General features: G+C 46.2%; 1 protein-coding gene across 14 annotated transcripts in view; it reads right to left on the bottom strand.

The window, feature by feature from the left end:
- Positions 1-16,061, bottom strand: part of BCAR3 (BCAR3 adaptor protein, NSP family member) — a 242,911-nt gene that overhangs the window by 94,988 nt on the left and 131,862 nt on the right. For 12 of the 14 annotated variants that reach the window (XM_072754584.1, XM_072754585.1, XM_072754582.1 and 9 more), the window contains one exon: positions 10,339-10,669. In XM_072754584.1, coding sequence (XP_072610685.1) covers positions 10,339-10,655 — 317 coding nt within the window. In that variant the 5' untranslated portion in view covers positions 10,656-10,669. The remainder of the gene's footprint in view (positions 1-10,338; positions 10,670-16,061) is intronic. The other 2 variants (XM_072754576.1, XM_072754586.1) reach the window with 1 other exon arrangement.

Below are 16,061 nucleotides of genomic sequence, written 5' to 3'. Positions count from 1 at the left end.
AGGCAGAATAAAAGCCGTGTGGTTTTGAGATAACGTCCTCAAGACCTCTAAAAGGAAAGATTTTACCGAGCCAAACAGAACATATGCCCTCAACCTGCCTTCCAGGTGGCTGCCCACCCGAACCTTGGAAAAGCAGCCGTCACCCCTCAGGCAAAAAGCCTGCATGTCAACCACAGTCATCCATTTACCTCCTCTGTCCAGAGTCACCAGGGAACGTGTGGGACCCAGCAGGGAAGAAAGCGCAGGAGCATAATCACCATGCTGCTGACACAAGCCCACAGGGAGGGTGGCCCTGGGGACATGTCTGCTTTAATTAAATCAAAAACGTTTTCTAAAAAGACTCAAGTAATGAAAAAATGTGTTTTGTTTTATTACATGCTTAGAAGATTAGATCTTTTCCTATTGAATTGTGTCTCTCATCTTAAGAAGAAAAACTTTCCTTTGAACAGTACCTCTATGCAATTCCTGCCTCCCTTTCTCTTTCCCTTCCAAACCCAAGGCTCAGGCCGCACCACTGACTCCTTGGAACAGATGTGGTGAGGTTCCTCAGGGTTGGGTCCTAGGGTCCCTTCCCTTTATGCCTTACATAGCTCTCTCCCTTGGTGAGGAAATCTGCTTCCATGGCTTTAATTTCACTTCTATGCAGACTCCTAACTTTGTAGCCTTGAGCACAGCTCTCCAAAGCTCCAGGCTCATAACGCTGACTGGTTAAACACCTCCACTTGGCATGCCTGCCTCTTGAACTTAGCACATCCTAAAGACAAGTCTCAGTTCTCTGCCATCTACCAAACAAAAAGTAGCTGAATAAATGAAGCCCTGTTTCCCTCCTGGTCTTTCCTGTCTCAGTAAGTGGCCCCGCCTCATACACCCAGCTGCCTGATCCTCCCAACCTTCAGGAAGTTCCCTAGACTCTACCTACCAAACCGATCTTGAATCTACCGCCGTTTACCTTCTCCACCACTACCCTGGCACAGACCTCCACCTGCTCCCTCTACCTCTGCACCCACCTCCTGCTCTCCAGGCCCCCTACCAATCTCCTCTCCAAGGAGACCAAGTGATAGTCTAAAACTGAATCAGGGCAGCCTGGGGGGCTCAGCGGTTTAGCATCACCTTCAGCCCAGGGCCTATCCTGAGGCCCCAGGATTGAGTCCCACATCAGGCTCCCTGCATGGGTCCTGCTTCTCCCTCTGCCGTGTCTCTGCCTCTTTCTCTCTCTCTCTCTTTCTCTCTCTCTCTCTCTCTCTCTTTCTCTCTCTGTGTCTCTCATGAATAAATAAAATCTTAAAAAATAAATAAATAAAAATAAATTAAAAAAAATTAAAACTGAATCAGATCACATTTTTCCCTTACTTAAAACACTTGAAAGACTTCCCTTTGCCCTCAGGAGAAAACCTAAACTCCTCACACCAAGATGAAGACCAGTACCATCCAATAGAAATACTATATGAAAAACATATTATTTTTTTTATAACACCTGGTATTCATCACAACTGTCCTCCTTAATACCCATCACCTACTTCACCCAACCCCCCCAAACCTCCCCTCGGGTAATCATCAGTTTGTTCTCTATAGTTAAGAGGATGTTTCTTGTTCTCTTTCTCTTTGTTCCCCCTTCCCTTACATGTTTTGTTTCTTAAATTGCACATGACTGAAATCATATGGTATTTGTCTTTCTGACTTATTTTGCTTAGCATAACATTCCAGTTTCATCCATACTGTTGCAAATGACAAGATTTCATTCTTTCTGATGACTAATATTCCAGCGTGTGTATCCATTCATACGAAAACATGTAATTTTAAGTTTTCTAGTAGCCAATTGAAAAGAAATAGGTAAAATTAATTTCAAGATCTTATTTAACATATTCTAAAAACAATACAATTTTACTCCATAGTAACATATAAATATTAATGAAATATTTTACATTCTCTTTTTATATTAATCTCCAAATGTTCCCTCCCCCAGAGAGGCCTGGAACCAATCCAAGGAACTCTTGCATCTCCTCATCTTGTGGTTACGTATTTATTGACACATTTGTCTACATGCCCCGTAAACTAGGCACAGCCTAAGGACAGGGCCACACCTATTCCAATCTCCGTGGGTACTTGGTATCCAGCATCACGCCTGGCACAAAATAAGCTCAATAAATATTTACCAAAGAACAAATAGCAAAGATGCTAATATTAAGTACAAGGGCAAGCAGGAAAGGGCTGGGCGAACCCACTGAAGACAGGCTCTGTTTTGTGTCTTAGCATGACGGTGTATTGATCTTTTATTTAGTGCAGTATGAGGCTATTATACCTGTAAGCGCAAATGGTGGCCAAGACACACTGCTGTAGGGCAGCTCAGGGCAGACCCAGAGAGAGGGATTCCAGCCAGACTTCCTCAACATGTGAGAAACTTTCTCCCACAGAAGCTGCAGGCATGAACATGATCTCAGGTTACACACAAAGATTAGGAGCCTCCAGAAGGAAGGATGGAAACTTATATCTGAGCCCCTCCTCCAAGCCAGGTTCTGTGCTAGGCACCCTCACGTAGGACTCTATTTGACCTTGTAGCTACCCTTTGAGGACGAGAAGAATCGGAAAGGTAACATAACTTACACAAGGTCACAAAGCTACTGGGTCTAGTTGCTTGAATCAATGTCAAGGTCGCCAACAGCATTCTTTGCTTTTCATGGCTAGGTCAATACCCCAGCAAAGGCATCAGTGGCCTTCAAGGTCAGGTGTCACACAGCAGAGTTGGGGCAGAAGAATAAAGTACTGGCAAGCAGGTGAGAGCTGACTGCAAGGATGTGACCTGCTCCACTCAGACTCCCAGAAGGGGGTGCCAGGCCCAAGAAGCCAAAGCTCTGCCATTCAGGGCAGCCTTCATATTTAGTGACTAGTGATCCTTCACAGCACTCCTCAGAGGGAGGTATTTAACCCTCATCTTAAAATTTAGAACTTCCCCAGTTCACATACGTAGTAAGTGGAAAAACAGGGATCTGAACTGAAATCTCTGGGTTAGGAGCCTCGTGTGTTCTCCTCACGGCAGGAGTTATTTTAGCTTCAGTTACTATGATTGCAGGTGCATCTGGAATCACAGATAGTCCAGGAGGCACAAAGACTGGGTCCATTATGGAAGGTTTCTCCAACTTCTGTAATTTTTAAGTAACATCAGAATCCTTAAAAGGAGAAGATCACCCAACCTGCAGCTAGTCTCCTGGGACCAGACTGCATGGTGGCAGCATCACAAAGCTGTGAGCCTGGGGGTGGCCATAGCCTGCCAGATTATCAGTTCTGGGACTCGAGTACAGGCCCCATGTGGGAGTCTCCTTCCGTCAACAACAGCAATGACAACTTCTCCAGCCTGGCTCCTCTGGCCACGCAGTGAAGGCTCCCAAATCCACATGCAAATAACCTGATAGCACAGCATCTTCCGTTTACAATAGGTTTCTACATAGACCGAAAGGTGTGAAAAGCTCTCCTAGTTTCTGACCCTCGGAAGACAAAAGCCTGACCTTTCCCAAACAGCATGCAGGAGGCCTAAGAAACCATGATTTCTATGTCCTGGGGGTGGGGGCAGAGAAGATGTTAAGCAGCATCACCCAACAAGGACTGCTTTGTGTAATCCTCCGATGATTTTCTTGGTTGCGGTTTGTACTCACTGAAAAACAAAAAATCTTTCAGTTTTCCCCAGAACAGCTGAGAATGCACAGATCCCAGCCTTTAGGTTCAAATCATCCTTGTCAGTAGAGGGTTGAGGGCCACTGTAAGGCAGCTGGTGGGCATGTAGGCATTTCCCAGTCCCTAGGTTCCCTCAAACCACTTCCCCCACCCCTCCCACTGCTGGGGGGGGGGGGGGTGCAGGATGCCCAGCAGGGGCTGAGCTCACCTCTGACCCAGCTGCTCCTGGCTCAGCACACCACAGGCCACCAGGACCTGAACATGTACCATTCCTCAGAATGCACCACCCCATCCACAACAGCTGCACTCACACACCAAGAGGCATTTCAAAATGTTAGTAAAACACAAACTTGAAATTTTAAAAATAAAAATTCAACATATGGACTATTAACTTGCCTGGAGACATTCTTGGCTATTACGCAACTGTTACTCTGCTAACTCAATAAATGCACCTTCTATTAAGTGGAATCTGTTAATCTAGTACGTAGACTTTTTCAACTCTAAACCCAACGTTTCCTCTGTGCACGAAAAGCTTCCAATCTGCAGAGAGCAGAGATGCCCAGATATAACTAAAATGCTAAGATACTTGATGTGGACCTTCACACGGATGGTCCCTCTCATTAACTGCAACCTAAAGGCTGATTCATTTGCATGTCTGGGGAAACATCTTGCTTTGTTTTTTTTGTTTTAAATATCAGCTTTTTTTTTTTAATTTTTTTTTTTTTTATTTATGATAGTCACAGAGAGAGAGAGAGGCAGAGACACAGGCAGAGGGAGAAGCAGGCTCCATGCACCGGGAGCCCGACGTGGGACTCGATCCCGGGTCTCCAGGATTGCGCCCTGGGCCAAAGGCAGGCGCCAAACCGCTGCGCCACCCAGGGATCCCCATCTTGCTTTGTTAAGGAGAAAGCAGTAGTTGCAGAACTTGGTGGTTCTCAAGAGGAACAAATGAAATAGTTTTTCAGGTGAGGGCACTGATGCAGCCCAGAGTTAGATATTTAAAATCAGTGTTTTGAGAAGAGTCTGCACAGATCCTATGTCTTCCACTTTGCTTCCACTTGAAAGAGCAGACGCTGTGACACCGTAGGTTACTTACCGCCTGGGAAAGTACACTGGATTTTAATTTGGGATAATTCTGCAGACTTTCTGGCCCCCATCAGTTAAAACACTTGTGACTAGTCAGTCAGCTCCACTCATGCAAGCTAATGAAACATCACATTGTCCCACCACATGCTCCCACAGCACAGGGGCCGAAAGAATTAGGCACTCGGCAGCTGTTCCCAGGAATGCATGCCTCCACGTACCCACAGGCAGGAAGAGGACCCGCAACGGTCTCCCAGAGCTGATCCTGCAGCTATCCCGACAACACAGACATCTCAACAACAGGAACCAGTCCCCTCTCAGCCCAAGGAAGGTCCCAGATTCAAATAAAAATTCACCCTTGAAGATAAGTGAATCAAAGGGACATCAGTCAAACAAATGCTGACATCGAGAGGAAATCCTGTCTGCAGACCTCTCGGGGAAGCCTTGCTCTGCCTGCAGAACAAAGGCTTCTTCTGTGACATCAAGCAGCAGGTTTAAGAGCACCCTGGCGTCTCGCTTTGGCCACCTTTCAAAACCACAAGTACATCCAAGGGCAGCCAAGATAACAACAAAGCCAAGAGATACACTCTCCAAATGAGGAAAGACCAACTCTCCCTTCCAGGCCTGCTTTCTGCCTGGCTCTTGGTGGCCAAGACCCCATTTCCTCAAGGTGGGTGTCCAAGGTGCTGGGTTCAGACTCTGGGGACTGTAGCTTTCCATACAAGAGGACAGCTCAGAAGACGCCCACAGTGGAGGCCAACCTTCTTGGGAAGCTGTGGAGCACCGTGTCTAGGGAAGGCCCTATAGTACTTCCTGGGTTCTAATCCTAATCCTATCTTAGTCACCCACTTGATTCTGGTCTTAGGTGCCTCAACATCTCTGAACCACTTTCTCGACTGTCAATAACAACAATAACGCTGCTGCTGCCGCCACTGCCAAAATAAGATCTGCTGTATCTCTCACACACAGGGTTAGGATGCTCACACAGGATGATTTATGAACATATCCTTGAAGATGTTTTAAAACTATAAAATGTGGGATCCCTGGGTGGCTCAGTGGTTGAACGTCTGCCTTTGGCTCAGGGCGTGATCCTGGGGTCCCAGGATTGAGTCCCACATCGGGCTCCCTGCATGGAGCCTGCTTCTCCCTCTACCTGTGTCTTTTTTTTTTTTAATTTTTTATTTATTTTATGATAGTCACAGAGAGAGAGAGAGAGAGAAGCAGAGACATAGGCAGACGGAGAAGCAGGCTCCATGCACCGGGAGCCCGACGTGGGATTCGATCCCGGGTCTCCAGGATCGCGCCCTGGGCCAAAGGCAGGTGCTAAACCGCTGCGCCACCCAGGGATCCCTCTACCTGTGTCTTTGCCTCTCTCTGTCTCTCATGAATAAATAAATAAAATCTTTTAAAATAAATAAATAAAACTATAAAATGTGAGAGAAAGAATAATTTATGTGGCCACAGAGTGGATATTCAATTAATATGCAATTATAATAAAGGTGACTTTTTAATGATTAATGAGCTAAATATATTTGTTAGAAAAACAGCAAACTTGCAATTCATCAGAGTATTTTACAAGACAAAAAGGCATCTGATGGGTTTCCGTCTAAGTATAGGTGGAGTATCCATGAAAAGTGGGTCTGGGATTTCCCAGATGGCCCCATCATCATCATGCCAACACCAAAAAGGACAAAATGGAAGGTTTTCAGACTTGACATCTGGGCAAGTCACCTTCAGCTGGAATTAACCTTTGAATTCACCATGAAAAGTAACAAGGCCAAAAAGTTTACCTGAAATAAGCCACACACACACAAAAATCAATAATCTTGTTAAAAGTAGATCTAACTAGTCTTACTCCCTGGTGTCACAGATCCAAAACTCTTAACTTTAAAAGCTGCCAGCATGGGGCACCTGGGTTGCTCAGTAGGTTAAGCGTCTGGCTTCAGTTCGGGTCATGATCCCAGGGGTCCCCTGGGGCAGGAGTCTGCCTCTCCCTCTGCCCTTCCTCTTTCTCTCTCAAAAAAATAAAATCTCTAAAGAAAAATAAAAGGAAAGCTTCCAGCTTCCAGCTTCCAGCAGTGTGAGTGAGCGAGCAAGAGTGGGGAGTGGTTGGTGTTTTCATAGCAACTGAGCTGTAAGAGCCGAATTAGGAACAGAAATGCTATTTCTCCCTCATGGCAGCTCCGCTGAGGCCCCTCAGGCAGCCCTCCCTCTCTGGAGCCCCCAGGTTCTCACTCATACTTTTGTCCCTTGCTTTTCACACACACAAAGCTTTATTTGTTGATCCTGTGTCTTGTTCCTAGAAGGAACTGAGGCAGCTAATAATCTTATTAGGAATATTTAAAAGGATGAAAATAATAATGCGAGGTACTTTGAACTCCTCAAAATTGGGAACACCCCAAGATAGTTTTTAAAGTGCGTTACGTGAACAAAATACAGTCGCGTCTGGCTGGCTCAGTCGGTAGAGCATGTGACTCTTGATCTTCGGGTCGTGAGTTAGAGCCCCGTGTTGGGGGCAGAGTTCACTCAAAAGAGTAAATACATAAATAAATAAAGTTTAAAAATAACAAAATCTATTAATAAGACCAACGAGCAGGAGACTAGGATTTTATGATCCTTTGACGTGACCTTCCCACTCAGCATAATCCTGAAGGCCATGCGTTTGTTACTTCCTGTATTTGCCTTTAACAATGAGATATTTTAAGTTATGGGAAAAAGTTGTGATTTTAGGTGAATGTAGTTCTGAATGATAAACAAACCTAAGCCAGCAGTGTAGGTCATGTCTTCCACAGGCTGGACTTCAAACTCAGGACTTGTGGCCACCACCTGATAAGATCTTTTTCAGAGAGCTGACCTCTGTCCAAGTCATTTTCAAATCAAAAGCTTTGAACTCCTGGCAGGTTGATGGCTTGGACCTTGGGTGTTTATCAAGGACTTCCTCAAGATAGAAAGGGTGACTCCATCGCCACCTCTGGCTCCCCGGAGCTCCCCCCTTTCAAGAGCTGGTACCCAGCATATTTAACTTGCGAAATAATAAGTGGCTACAGTAAGTCGGGGAAAAGCTGGTTCTGACTTCACTTTGTGCAGCCTGGTATTAGGGCTTATTTGTGGCTGGCCAGAAGTTCTTTTTCTTTGCTGTCCCTTAACCTTCATAAGAGGGAGCAATGACTGTGCCCCTTTAGCAGAGGACACCACTGCTAAATGCCAATGATTCAATATTAACAATACTGTGCACAGGTGTGTACCTTCACACCGACTTGTGCCATCAGCAGGCTGTCTGCTAGCTCTCCGAGTGGGGACGTCACCCACCTACATTTTACAGAGCAGGTGCAGGGCTTTCTAACGTCCAGGACATTCTGGGGAACCTTCTGAGCTGGTGTCAGAAACCTTTCAGGGCTCTCCAATGCTTTCTACAGAGAATATGTTGGGCCTTCACTTATGTTCCTCTTACACTACTACAATTACACACCTAAAACAAATTCTAACCTCCTACCTGCCTAGCTCTCTCCCAACATCTATACTGTCCACCTCTCAGCTTGCTACACTCTAGCCACAGGCCACCCAGCTTGTTTTGGGATTTTTTTCAAACATGCCAGACTTGTCCCCACGCCCAGTTCTTTGCACTGCTCTCCCTATGCCTGAAACAATCTTCCTCTAGTTCTTTCCATGGCTGCCTTCTCATTATGCAGGTCTTAGCTCAAAAGTCATGTCCTCAGAGACCTGTCCACATTATAAAAAAAGATACAAGCCCAATAAATCTTCAGTCTATCACGATTTCCTCTATAGCACTTAATATAATCTGCAATTAACTTGTTTATTACCTGGGTCCTTCCCTAGAATATCAGCTCTGGGAAGACACCACTTCAGATGCCCCATTGCTATCCTGTTAGCTCACACACTTCCTCACCCTGTGAAAGGGCAAGGGCAGATTGCTGGAATGATCTGGTTGCCAGAACACCTTCAAGGTTGGACCAGCCCTTCAGTTAAGATACTAAGAGGGGCTGGGCAGAGCTCTGGTGAAGGACCAGTGCTTACAAAATCAATGTGTTCTCATTAACATAGGCAATATACTCAATATACAGATATTGAGCAAACAAATGAGCTAGGATCAAAGTGGCTTTCTTTGCTACAGAGTTAGACAGAAAGAGACACCAGGAGATACAACAAAAGGAACCAGGCCCTTCTCTGCCCGATAACATCCCAGGTTGCTGATCTTCCCCAACAGGAAAAGGAAAGCAGTTCCTAAACCAGCTCCAACAAGCAGAAACTAATCACAGCCAGGCCCATACAAACCCAGACAAGAAGCTTTGATAACCATAAGGCTTATCTACCCAGATCCCTCATGGACAGGAGCAATCAATCCTTGTTCTAAAGTATTCTGAAGCTGACCTGATGATGTATCCATAACAAATTTTACTTCCACTTGTAGGAGGTGCAGGTCCTAATTTATACCCGTCTTGGCATCCCTACAGAATTGGATGGACATAGTTCAGAATCTAATGTTATAACAAAAAATATATATTTTGTGCTTCATTTTGAGGGACTTAGTGATAAATAGGAAGCTGACTGTAAAAATACTCTCAAATATTAGATACTAAGAAATGGTTAATTTTTTTAGATGTTCTAGTTTTTTATGTTATATATTTTTTTAAAAATAGGAGTACTGGGCAGCTCGGGTGGCTCAGTGGTTTAGCACCGCCTTCAGCCCAGGGCCTGATCCTGGAGACCCAGGATCGAGTCCCATGTCGGGCTCCCTGCATGGAGCCTGCTTCTCCCTCTGCCTGTGTCTCTGCCTATCTCTATCTCTCTCTCTGTGTGTGTGTCTCTCATGAATAAATAAATAAAATCTTAAAAAAAATAAAAAATAAAAATAAAAATAAGAGTACTTATCTTTGAAAGACACATACCAAAATATTTACAGATAAAACCGGGGCTGAAATTTACTTCAAAACCATTACAGAGGAAGGAAAGTGGGCGGGAATACAGACAAAGCGGGACTAGCCCTGAACCCATAGCAGCTGAAGTGGGGTGGTGGGTCCTTGGGAGTTAAACAATTTGCTCTAGTCTGTACAGCTGACATATTCCCTAACAGAAAGGCTTTTTTAAAAGCCCTTTAAGCCAAGTCATTGTCACTTATGGAAATAAATAAGTTAACTAAAGGAGTGCCCAGGTGGCTCAGTGAGTTAAGAGTCTGACTCTTAACTTTGGCTCAGGTCACAAGGGTAGGCTTGTAAAATAGAGTCCTGCACTGGACTCCGTGCTGGGTGTGAAGCCTGCTTAAGATTCTCTCTCCCAGGGATCCCTGGGTGGCGCAGCGGTTTGGCGCCTGCCTTTGGCCCAGGGCGCGATCCTGGAGACCCGGAATCGAATCCCACGTCGGGCTCCCGGTGCCTGGAGCCTGCTTCTCCCTCTGCCTATGTCTCTGCTCCTCTCTCTCTCTCTCTCTCTCTCTCTCTGACTATAATAAATAAATTAATTTTAAAAATTTAAAAAAAGATTCTCTCTCCCTCTGCATCCTCCATCCTTTCCCCCCAGGCGCTCTCTAAAATGATGATAATAATAATAATAATTAATAAATAAAGAAGTCACCTGAAGGTGAAGGTTTCACCTTTCCAGTCTTGCAGGGGGTGCTCCTGGATGATGGCCGAGGTCAGAGGGGAGCTCTGCCTTGGGGACTTGGAATGGGGCAGGGTCCCCATGTGACTGAAGTTATCACAGGACCTGATGGGAGGAGGGCCTTTTTTCTTCCGTGGAAGGGTACCGTGTATAGACACGTCCTGATAGGCATCTGTGTGATGCTCAGCCGGAGGGGACTTGCTGCTCAGAAGGTCCATGGACGAGGCCAGAGGGAATTGGTGATTCACCGGCATGTTTCTTGGAAGGTTCACAAATTTTCCCGCAGCCATGATTCTCAACTGCTCTAAGGGGAAAAGAAAAGAGTGAAGGTGTGAATCTAAGTTAATCACAAGAACTGACTTCCTACTCACAAAAGGAAATGGAAATGTACCGCATAACAAAAGAACAGGTTTGTGGAGCGTTAAATGGTGAAAGGCATCACTAGGGAAATGTAATACAAGCAGGAAGTTTATTGAGTCCCTTTTCTGATGAGAGAGAGAGAGAGGAATTCTCCTGGTTGGCAGCAGATTCACCAATGGAAAAGGGGACACGTATTTCAGAGACTCTAGAGGCACATGGGCCATTTTATTATTTCAGATGACTGAAGCTGATGGAACAACAGGACTAACAAAAAAAGACTACTGAGGAAGCGCTCAAGGAGGTTTCGATATAAGTGCACTAGAGAACACATTATAAATGTTCGATAATTAGCTCACATCTTTCCACCACCCTGTAAATGATAAGAACAGGTGGAGATTACTGGAATTCCTCAGCTGCTAGAAGGCCGTCATGCCAGACCAGCCCCTCAGTTGTGCTACCCAGGGCAACGGGGCAGAATTTTTCTGGCAAAGATCTGGTGCTTACAAATAAATCAATATACTCTAATTAACAAGACGGGCCAGGGTCAGGGATCAAGAGGTGGGTCACTCCTCCATACATCAGTGGGCTCAGCTGCAGAGGAAAGCCACTGGGGTTGGGGAAATTCATGTACATTGTTCCCCAGAGGGTTCAGGAACCTGCCTGCCACCAGCAGGGTTAAGCAACATACATGTTGTCTGCATAGTCAGGGGAGAGTGGGGAGGAAGAGAAATAAGACCAACAGCGGGCAGAGGGGGGAGAACACGGAAAGAAAAGGAAAATGTGTGCTAGGTTGTATGCAAAAGTAGACCCAAGCAGTTATGCTCAGCTGTGATCACTGGGAGACATGTCCACTCTGAGCAAGAGACAGCACCCGCTCACCTCCCCCGGAAAAACAAACTATGGTTTTGACCTAAGTCAATTTGTACAAGACACCTCTAAGGCCAACATATAGAAGAAAAAAACCCACAAGCTTGAATAACAATTAGAACTAGTTCCTGGAGACATGAAGGATCCAGAACCTGTCCCGCCTGCCACGGTACCAGACTGGTCCAGACAATAGCGCAGCTAAGTCATGCTAAGCCTGATGCATGACTAGGAGCAGAACGTTCCTTTGCTCTGCAGTCTGTTCCAAAGCCCCGCAGCCCCCGATCCTCACAGGCCACCTTCTCCACTGCAAAGAGGCCAGCTGGGAGTGAAAATCATTGCTTAATAGTACCACACTGCGGAGTCAGTTCCACAAAGGAATTGAGGACTTGAGACTTGGCTTGAGGACCAGCAAGAAACACACTGCTCTCCAGCAGCTCACGGTGTAGCGGGAAGATCCAGGATAAAGGCAGTGCAAGGGAGACAACAGACAACAACAACATCCACAGTCCGTTGCTTCACGTGCAACAGAGAGAAACACACAGTGCCAGGGGCTGGACGGAAGGAAACCCTTCCCTCAAGGTATACAGTCCTAACTCTGTCCTCAGTCCTTTCCCAAACCTGGTCATTCTGGGGCCTGTCTGCGACCACACAGAGGGCCTGGCTCACGGCGGGCGCAGAACAATAGGGCTGTGAGTCCCCGTGGGGGCCTCTCCCGGGTCTGGCCAGTACCTGGCACACTGTCAGAACTTACTCAATGTTAGTCATCATTATTTAAAAAGAAACCCAAGCTCCCTGGTCCTCCCTGCCTGACCACCAGTGATGTAAGCCGACTAGGATTCCCTCACCCTACACACACGTACACCCGGCTCCCCACAGTTGTGAATGTTTCCCTGTCCAAGCTGTCAGCACCTTCTTCAGAGGGAGGCCCAGATCATTCCAAAGAACCTGCTGGGGAGGCCCAGAACACCCCACAGAACCTCCTTCTGTGCAAAGGGCCACAGTGTTGATCAACTATTTCCAGGTTATTATGACAGGTAAGGGTTGCCCCGGCTCCAGTGTTTCTGGCAGCTGGTTTCCTCTCTGCTTATTCAAGATCTAGATTTCAAGACTGGGCCAAAGGGCTCTAGAATAATGCTCCTCAGCAAGTTTCCCCTACTTCAGTTTATTCTCTGAATCGAGGGTTAACACCTGCCCTTCCTACTTAGGATTCAACAAGCATTTAAGTGCCTCCTCCATAGAAGATACTCAGAGCAACAATGATGCAAAAGCCGCAATCCCCTGACTAGGAGCTCTAAGAGAGAATCCTATAACTCATCAATAGGGACCCACAACATGCTGGAGGGAAGAACAACTAATTTGAACAACGTGACTTGAGGAGATCTCAGAGAGGGCAATGCTGGAGATGAAGCACTTTGGAGGGATTTTGAAAGCCTGCCAAGAGGATGCTAGAATGGCAGATGCATAGAGGCAAAGAAGTACATCCACAGGCTCAGAGACTACAAGCTGAGCTGTGTGGCTCATGTGGGGACGTCAAAGAGTACTTCCTAGAAGCCCAGCTTAGGACAAGATCATGAAGTCTTAAGGGCTGTGTCGAGGGATCTGGACTGCAGGTGCTAAAGATCTGGAAGGAAGGGACAGAAGCCAGTCTGTGCCCAGATAGGTAAGTCTGGAAATTCTGGAAAGGAAAGAAGGGAGGCAGGCAGACCAGTCAAGCTGATGGCCGCAAGCCACCAAGGAAGGAAGAAGAACCCTGATCTAGGGCGGTGGCCAAAGAGACAGAGGGAAGAATGAGGAGCTTGAGGCCTCTGGCTGGGAGAATGAGGACAGAGGCCACAGCCATGGGAGGACGGTGCAGTGCTGTAACACGCTGAGTGGTACAAGGAGGACTCCTGTGGGAGGGAGGCTAACAAGCTCGCCACCGAGCTGGTCAGTGTGAGGAACCAATGGCACAGTTCAGTGTAGGAGGTAAGACATTGGTGTGTACACTTGGGAGCCAGGACAGGATACAGATTTTTAAGAATCATCAACATAAAGGGAATATTTAAACCAGAGAATAGATCCCTTAGCTTGTTATTATCAGCTGTGATAACAGATGTGAAAGTACCTCTTAAACTGTCAGGAAACATACAATATCCATGAATTATATCCCTGCTCTCTCCACCATGGCTGCTTCAAGCCTGGAGCACCCAAAGGACTGAGTTCTGAAAACCTGAAGCGGTGGTCCGGAAGCTGGCTGCATGAAAGAATTTTCTGGGAAGGAAGCTTTTAAAATTCTGAAACCCGGGACACCTGGTCTTAAGGTGAAGACACCTGACTTAAGGGTTTAAGTCAGTTGGTTAAGCGTTTGACTCTTGATTTTAGCTCAGGTTGTGATCTCAAGGTTGGGGGAATCGAGCCCCGTGTGTGGCTCAGTGCTCTGCGTGGAGTGTGCTTGTCTCTCTCCCTCTGCTAACCCTCCCCCTACCCCTCACTCATGCTCTTGAGCTCTCTAGAGTGTGAGTTCTCTAAAATAAATAAAATCTTTAAAAATAATAATACATAAGATAAAATCCTGACACCCAAGCTGTAACCCAGACCAGTGAAATCAGAACCTCGGTTGGGTAGGAACCTGGCATCATTCTTTTTGAAGCCACCAGTACTGTCCAATGTGGAGCCAAGGTTGAGGACCACTGGATAAGCAAGTCTCTTTCATACAGAACAACTTACACTCAGATTTGGTTACCTGAGGAACAGAACAGAATGACAGTGAGGAGGGGTCAACCAATAGAAGCATCAATTCATTCGTCTATTCAACACCCAAGTATGGAGGGCCTCCTTTGTGGTGGGCACTGAGACTGGTATTGGGGACAATGTCAAACAGCTATACTCATGAGGTTACTACTCTGTGGTGGAAGCAGACAGCAAGTACTAGCCACATGTGCTGGTGATTTCTAGTGCTATGGGAGCACAGGAGTGGGGACCAGGATCTAGACTCATCTATGGCCAGAAAAGGCTTCCCTGAGGATGGGATGCTGACCTGAATGATGTGAAGCAGAGTTTAGTAACTGAAGGGAAAAGATTATCCAAGTTGAAACCTCCAGAGAATTCTCAACTGCAGACAAATTGGAAATACCCAAGCCAGGCTCCCCTCTACAACCCACTGCCTCTACCTTGGGCCTCTTCCCCATTAAAATACAGGCTTGTCCTTTGTGTAGTCCCTTGGAAAGACTGGTTCAACCCTGGGGCCTATGTCAAGCCTGAATCAGCCCAAAAGTGGCAGTGTGGGCCCCGACCAGAGACAGAACTTCTAAAAAATATAACTAAAAGTGGGGCAGAGGGTAGAAGGGGGAACTATAGGTAGAAGGAACTCAATTACAACCTTCTGGGTCCCTGTAGTTCCTACTTGAGTTTTGCTGTTATTTTTTCCAGACTCCAGAAACCTATGGCAAATCCAACAGATGGAAGTACATGATGTGTAGCTGGAATCTAGGTTCAAGGTAAGCACTTTTTTTTTTTTAAGATTTTATTTATTTATTTGAGAGAGAGAGAGCATGAGCAGGGGATGGGAGCTGGAAGAAGCACAGGGAGGAGAAGCAGACTTCCTACAGAGGAGGGAGCCTGACTTGAGGCTGGATCCCAGGACCTGGGGATCACAACATGAGCCAAAGGCAGATGCTAAACCGACTGAGCCACCCAGGTGCCCAAGTACCTTTAAATTTTTTTTTTTAAGTACCTTTCATTTTGAGAGCAAAGCCAGTTACCACATTTGACTCCATTAGGCAAATCTCAGAGTATTATATATAGGTAGGATCTCAGAGAATGGAGCCCCTTCCTTTTTCCAGATAAGGGAAGTAAATGTTCATTCATTCAATATATATTGTCTCAGGGCTTACAATGCACCAGGAATGAGGACATAATGAACCAGACAAGGTCCTGCTCTCAGGGAGCCTCCATTGTGATGGGGTAGGCTGGGGCGGGGGGGGGGGGGTATCCTTGTCAACACAGACAAGAAAACAAACTAGGTAATGTCTCAGCATCAGTGTCCTAAGGATGAAATGATAGAAGACACTGGCTGGGACGGAGAGTTATTTTAGATGAGGGTGGTATGGGAGGGCTTCTCTGAAGAGATTCCTGAGAAAAGAGAACCAGTCAAGAGAAGACAGAAAGGAAGTTCCAGGCAGGGGACAGGGCAAATCAAAGGCCCTGAGGTGGGACTACATGATTAGAAAAGCATGGTGAAGACTAACCCCAAATCCCCACTTCCTGGACCCCAGTTTTCCTCTGCTTGGAGATGCTTCTGTCTCAATGTTCCTAGCCATTATGTACTTCTTATGTACTATGAGGTTGTTGTTTTTTAAATCAAACATGGCATGACTCAGAAGCTAAGCTTTAAAGTAAGATAGTCAAACCCCCCACTCTGCCAATTCCTTACTAGCTGTATGGCCTGAAACAAGTTAGTCAACCTCTCTGACAGTCTCTCATTTGTAAAA

This window comes from Vulpes vulpes, chromosome 3 (assembly GCF_048418805.1).
Source record: "Vulpes vulpes isolate BD-2025 chromosome 3, VulVul3, whole genome shotgun sequence".
In the NCBI taxonomy this organism is placed as follows: domain Eukaryota; kingdom Metazoa; phylum Chordata; class Mammalia; order Carnivora; family Canidae; genus Vulpes; species Vulpes vulpes.
This window is presented reverse-complemented; position numbering and strand designations above follow the sequence as displayed.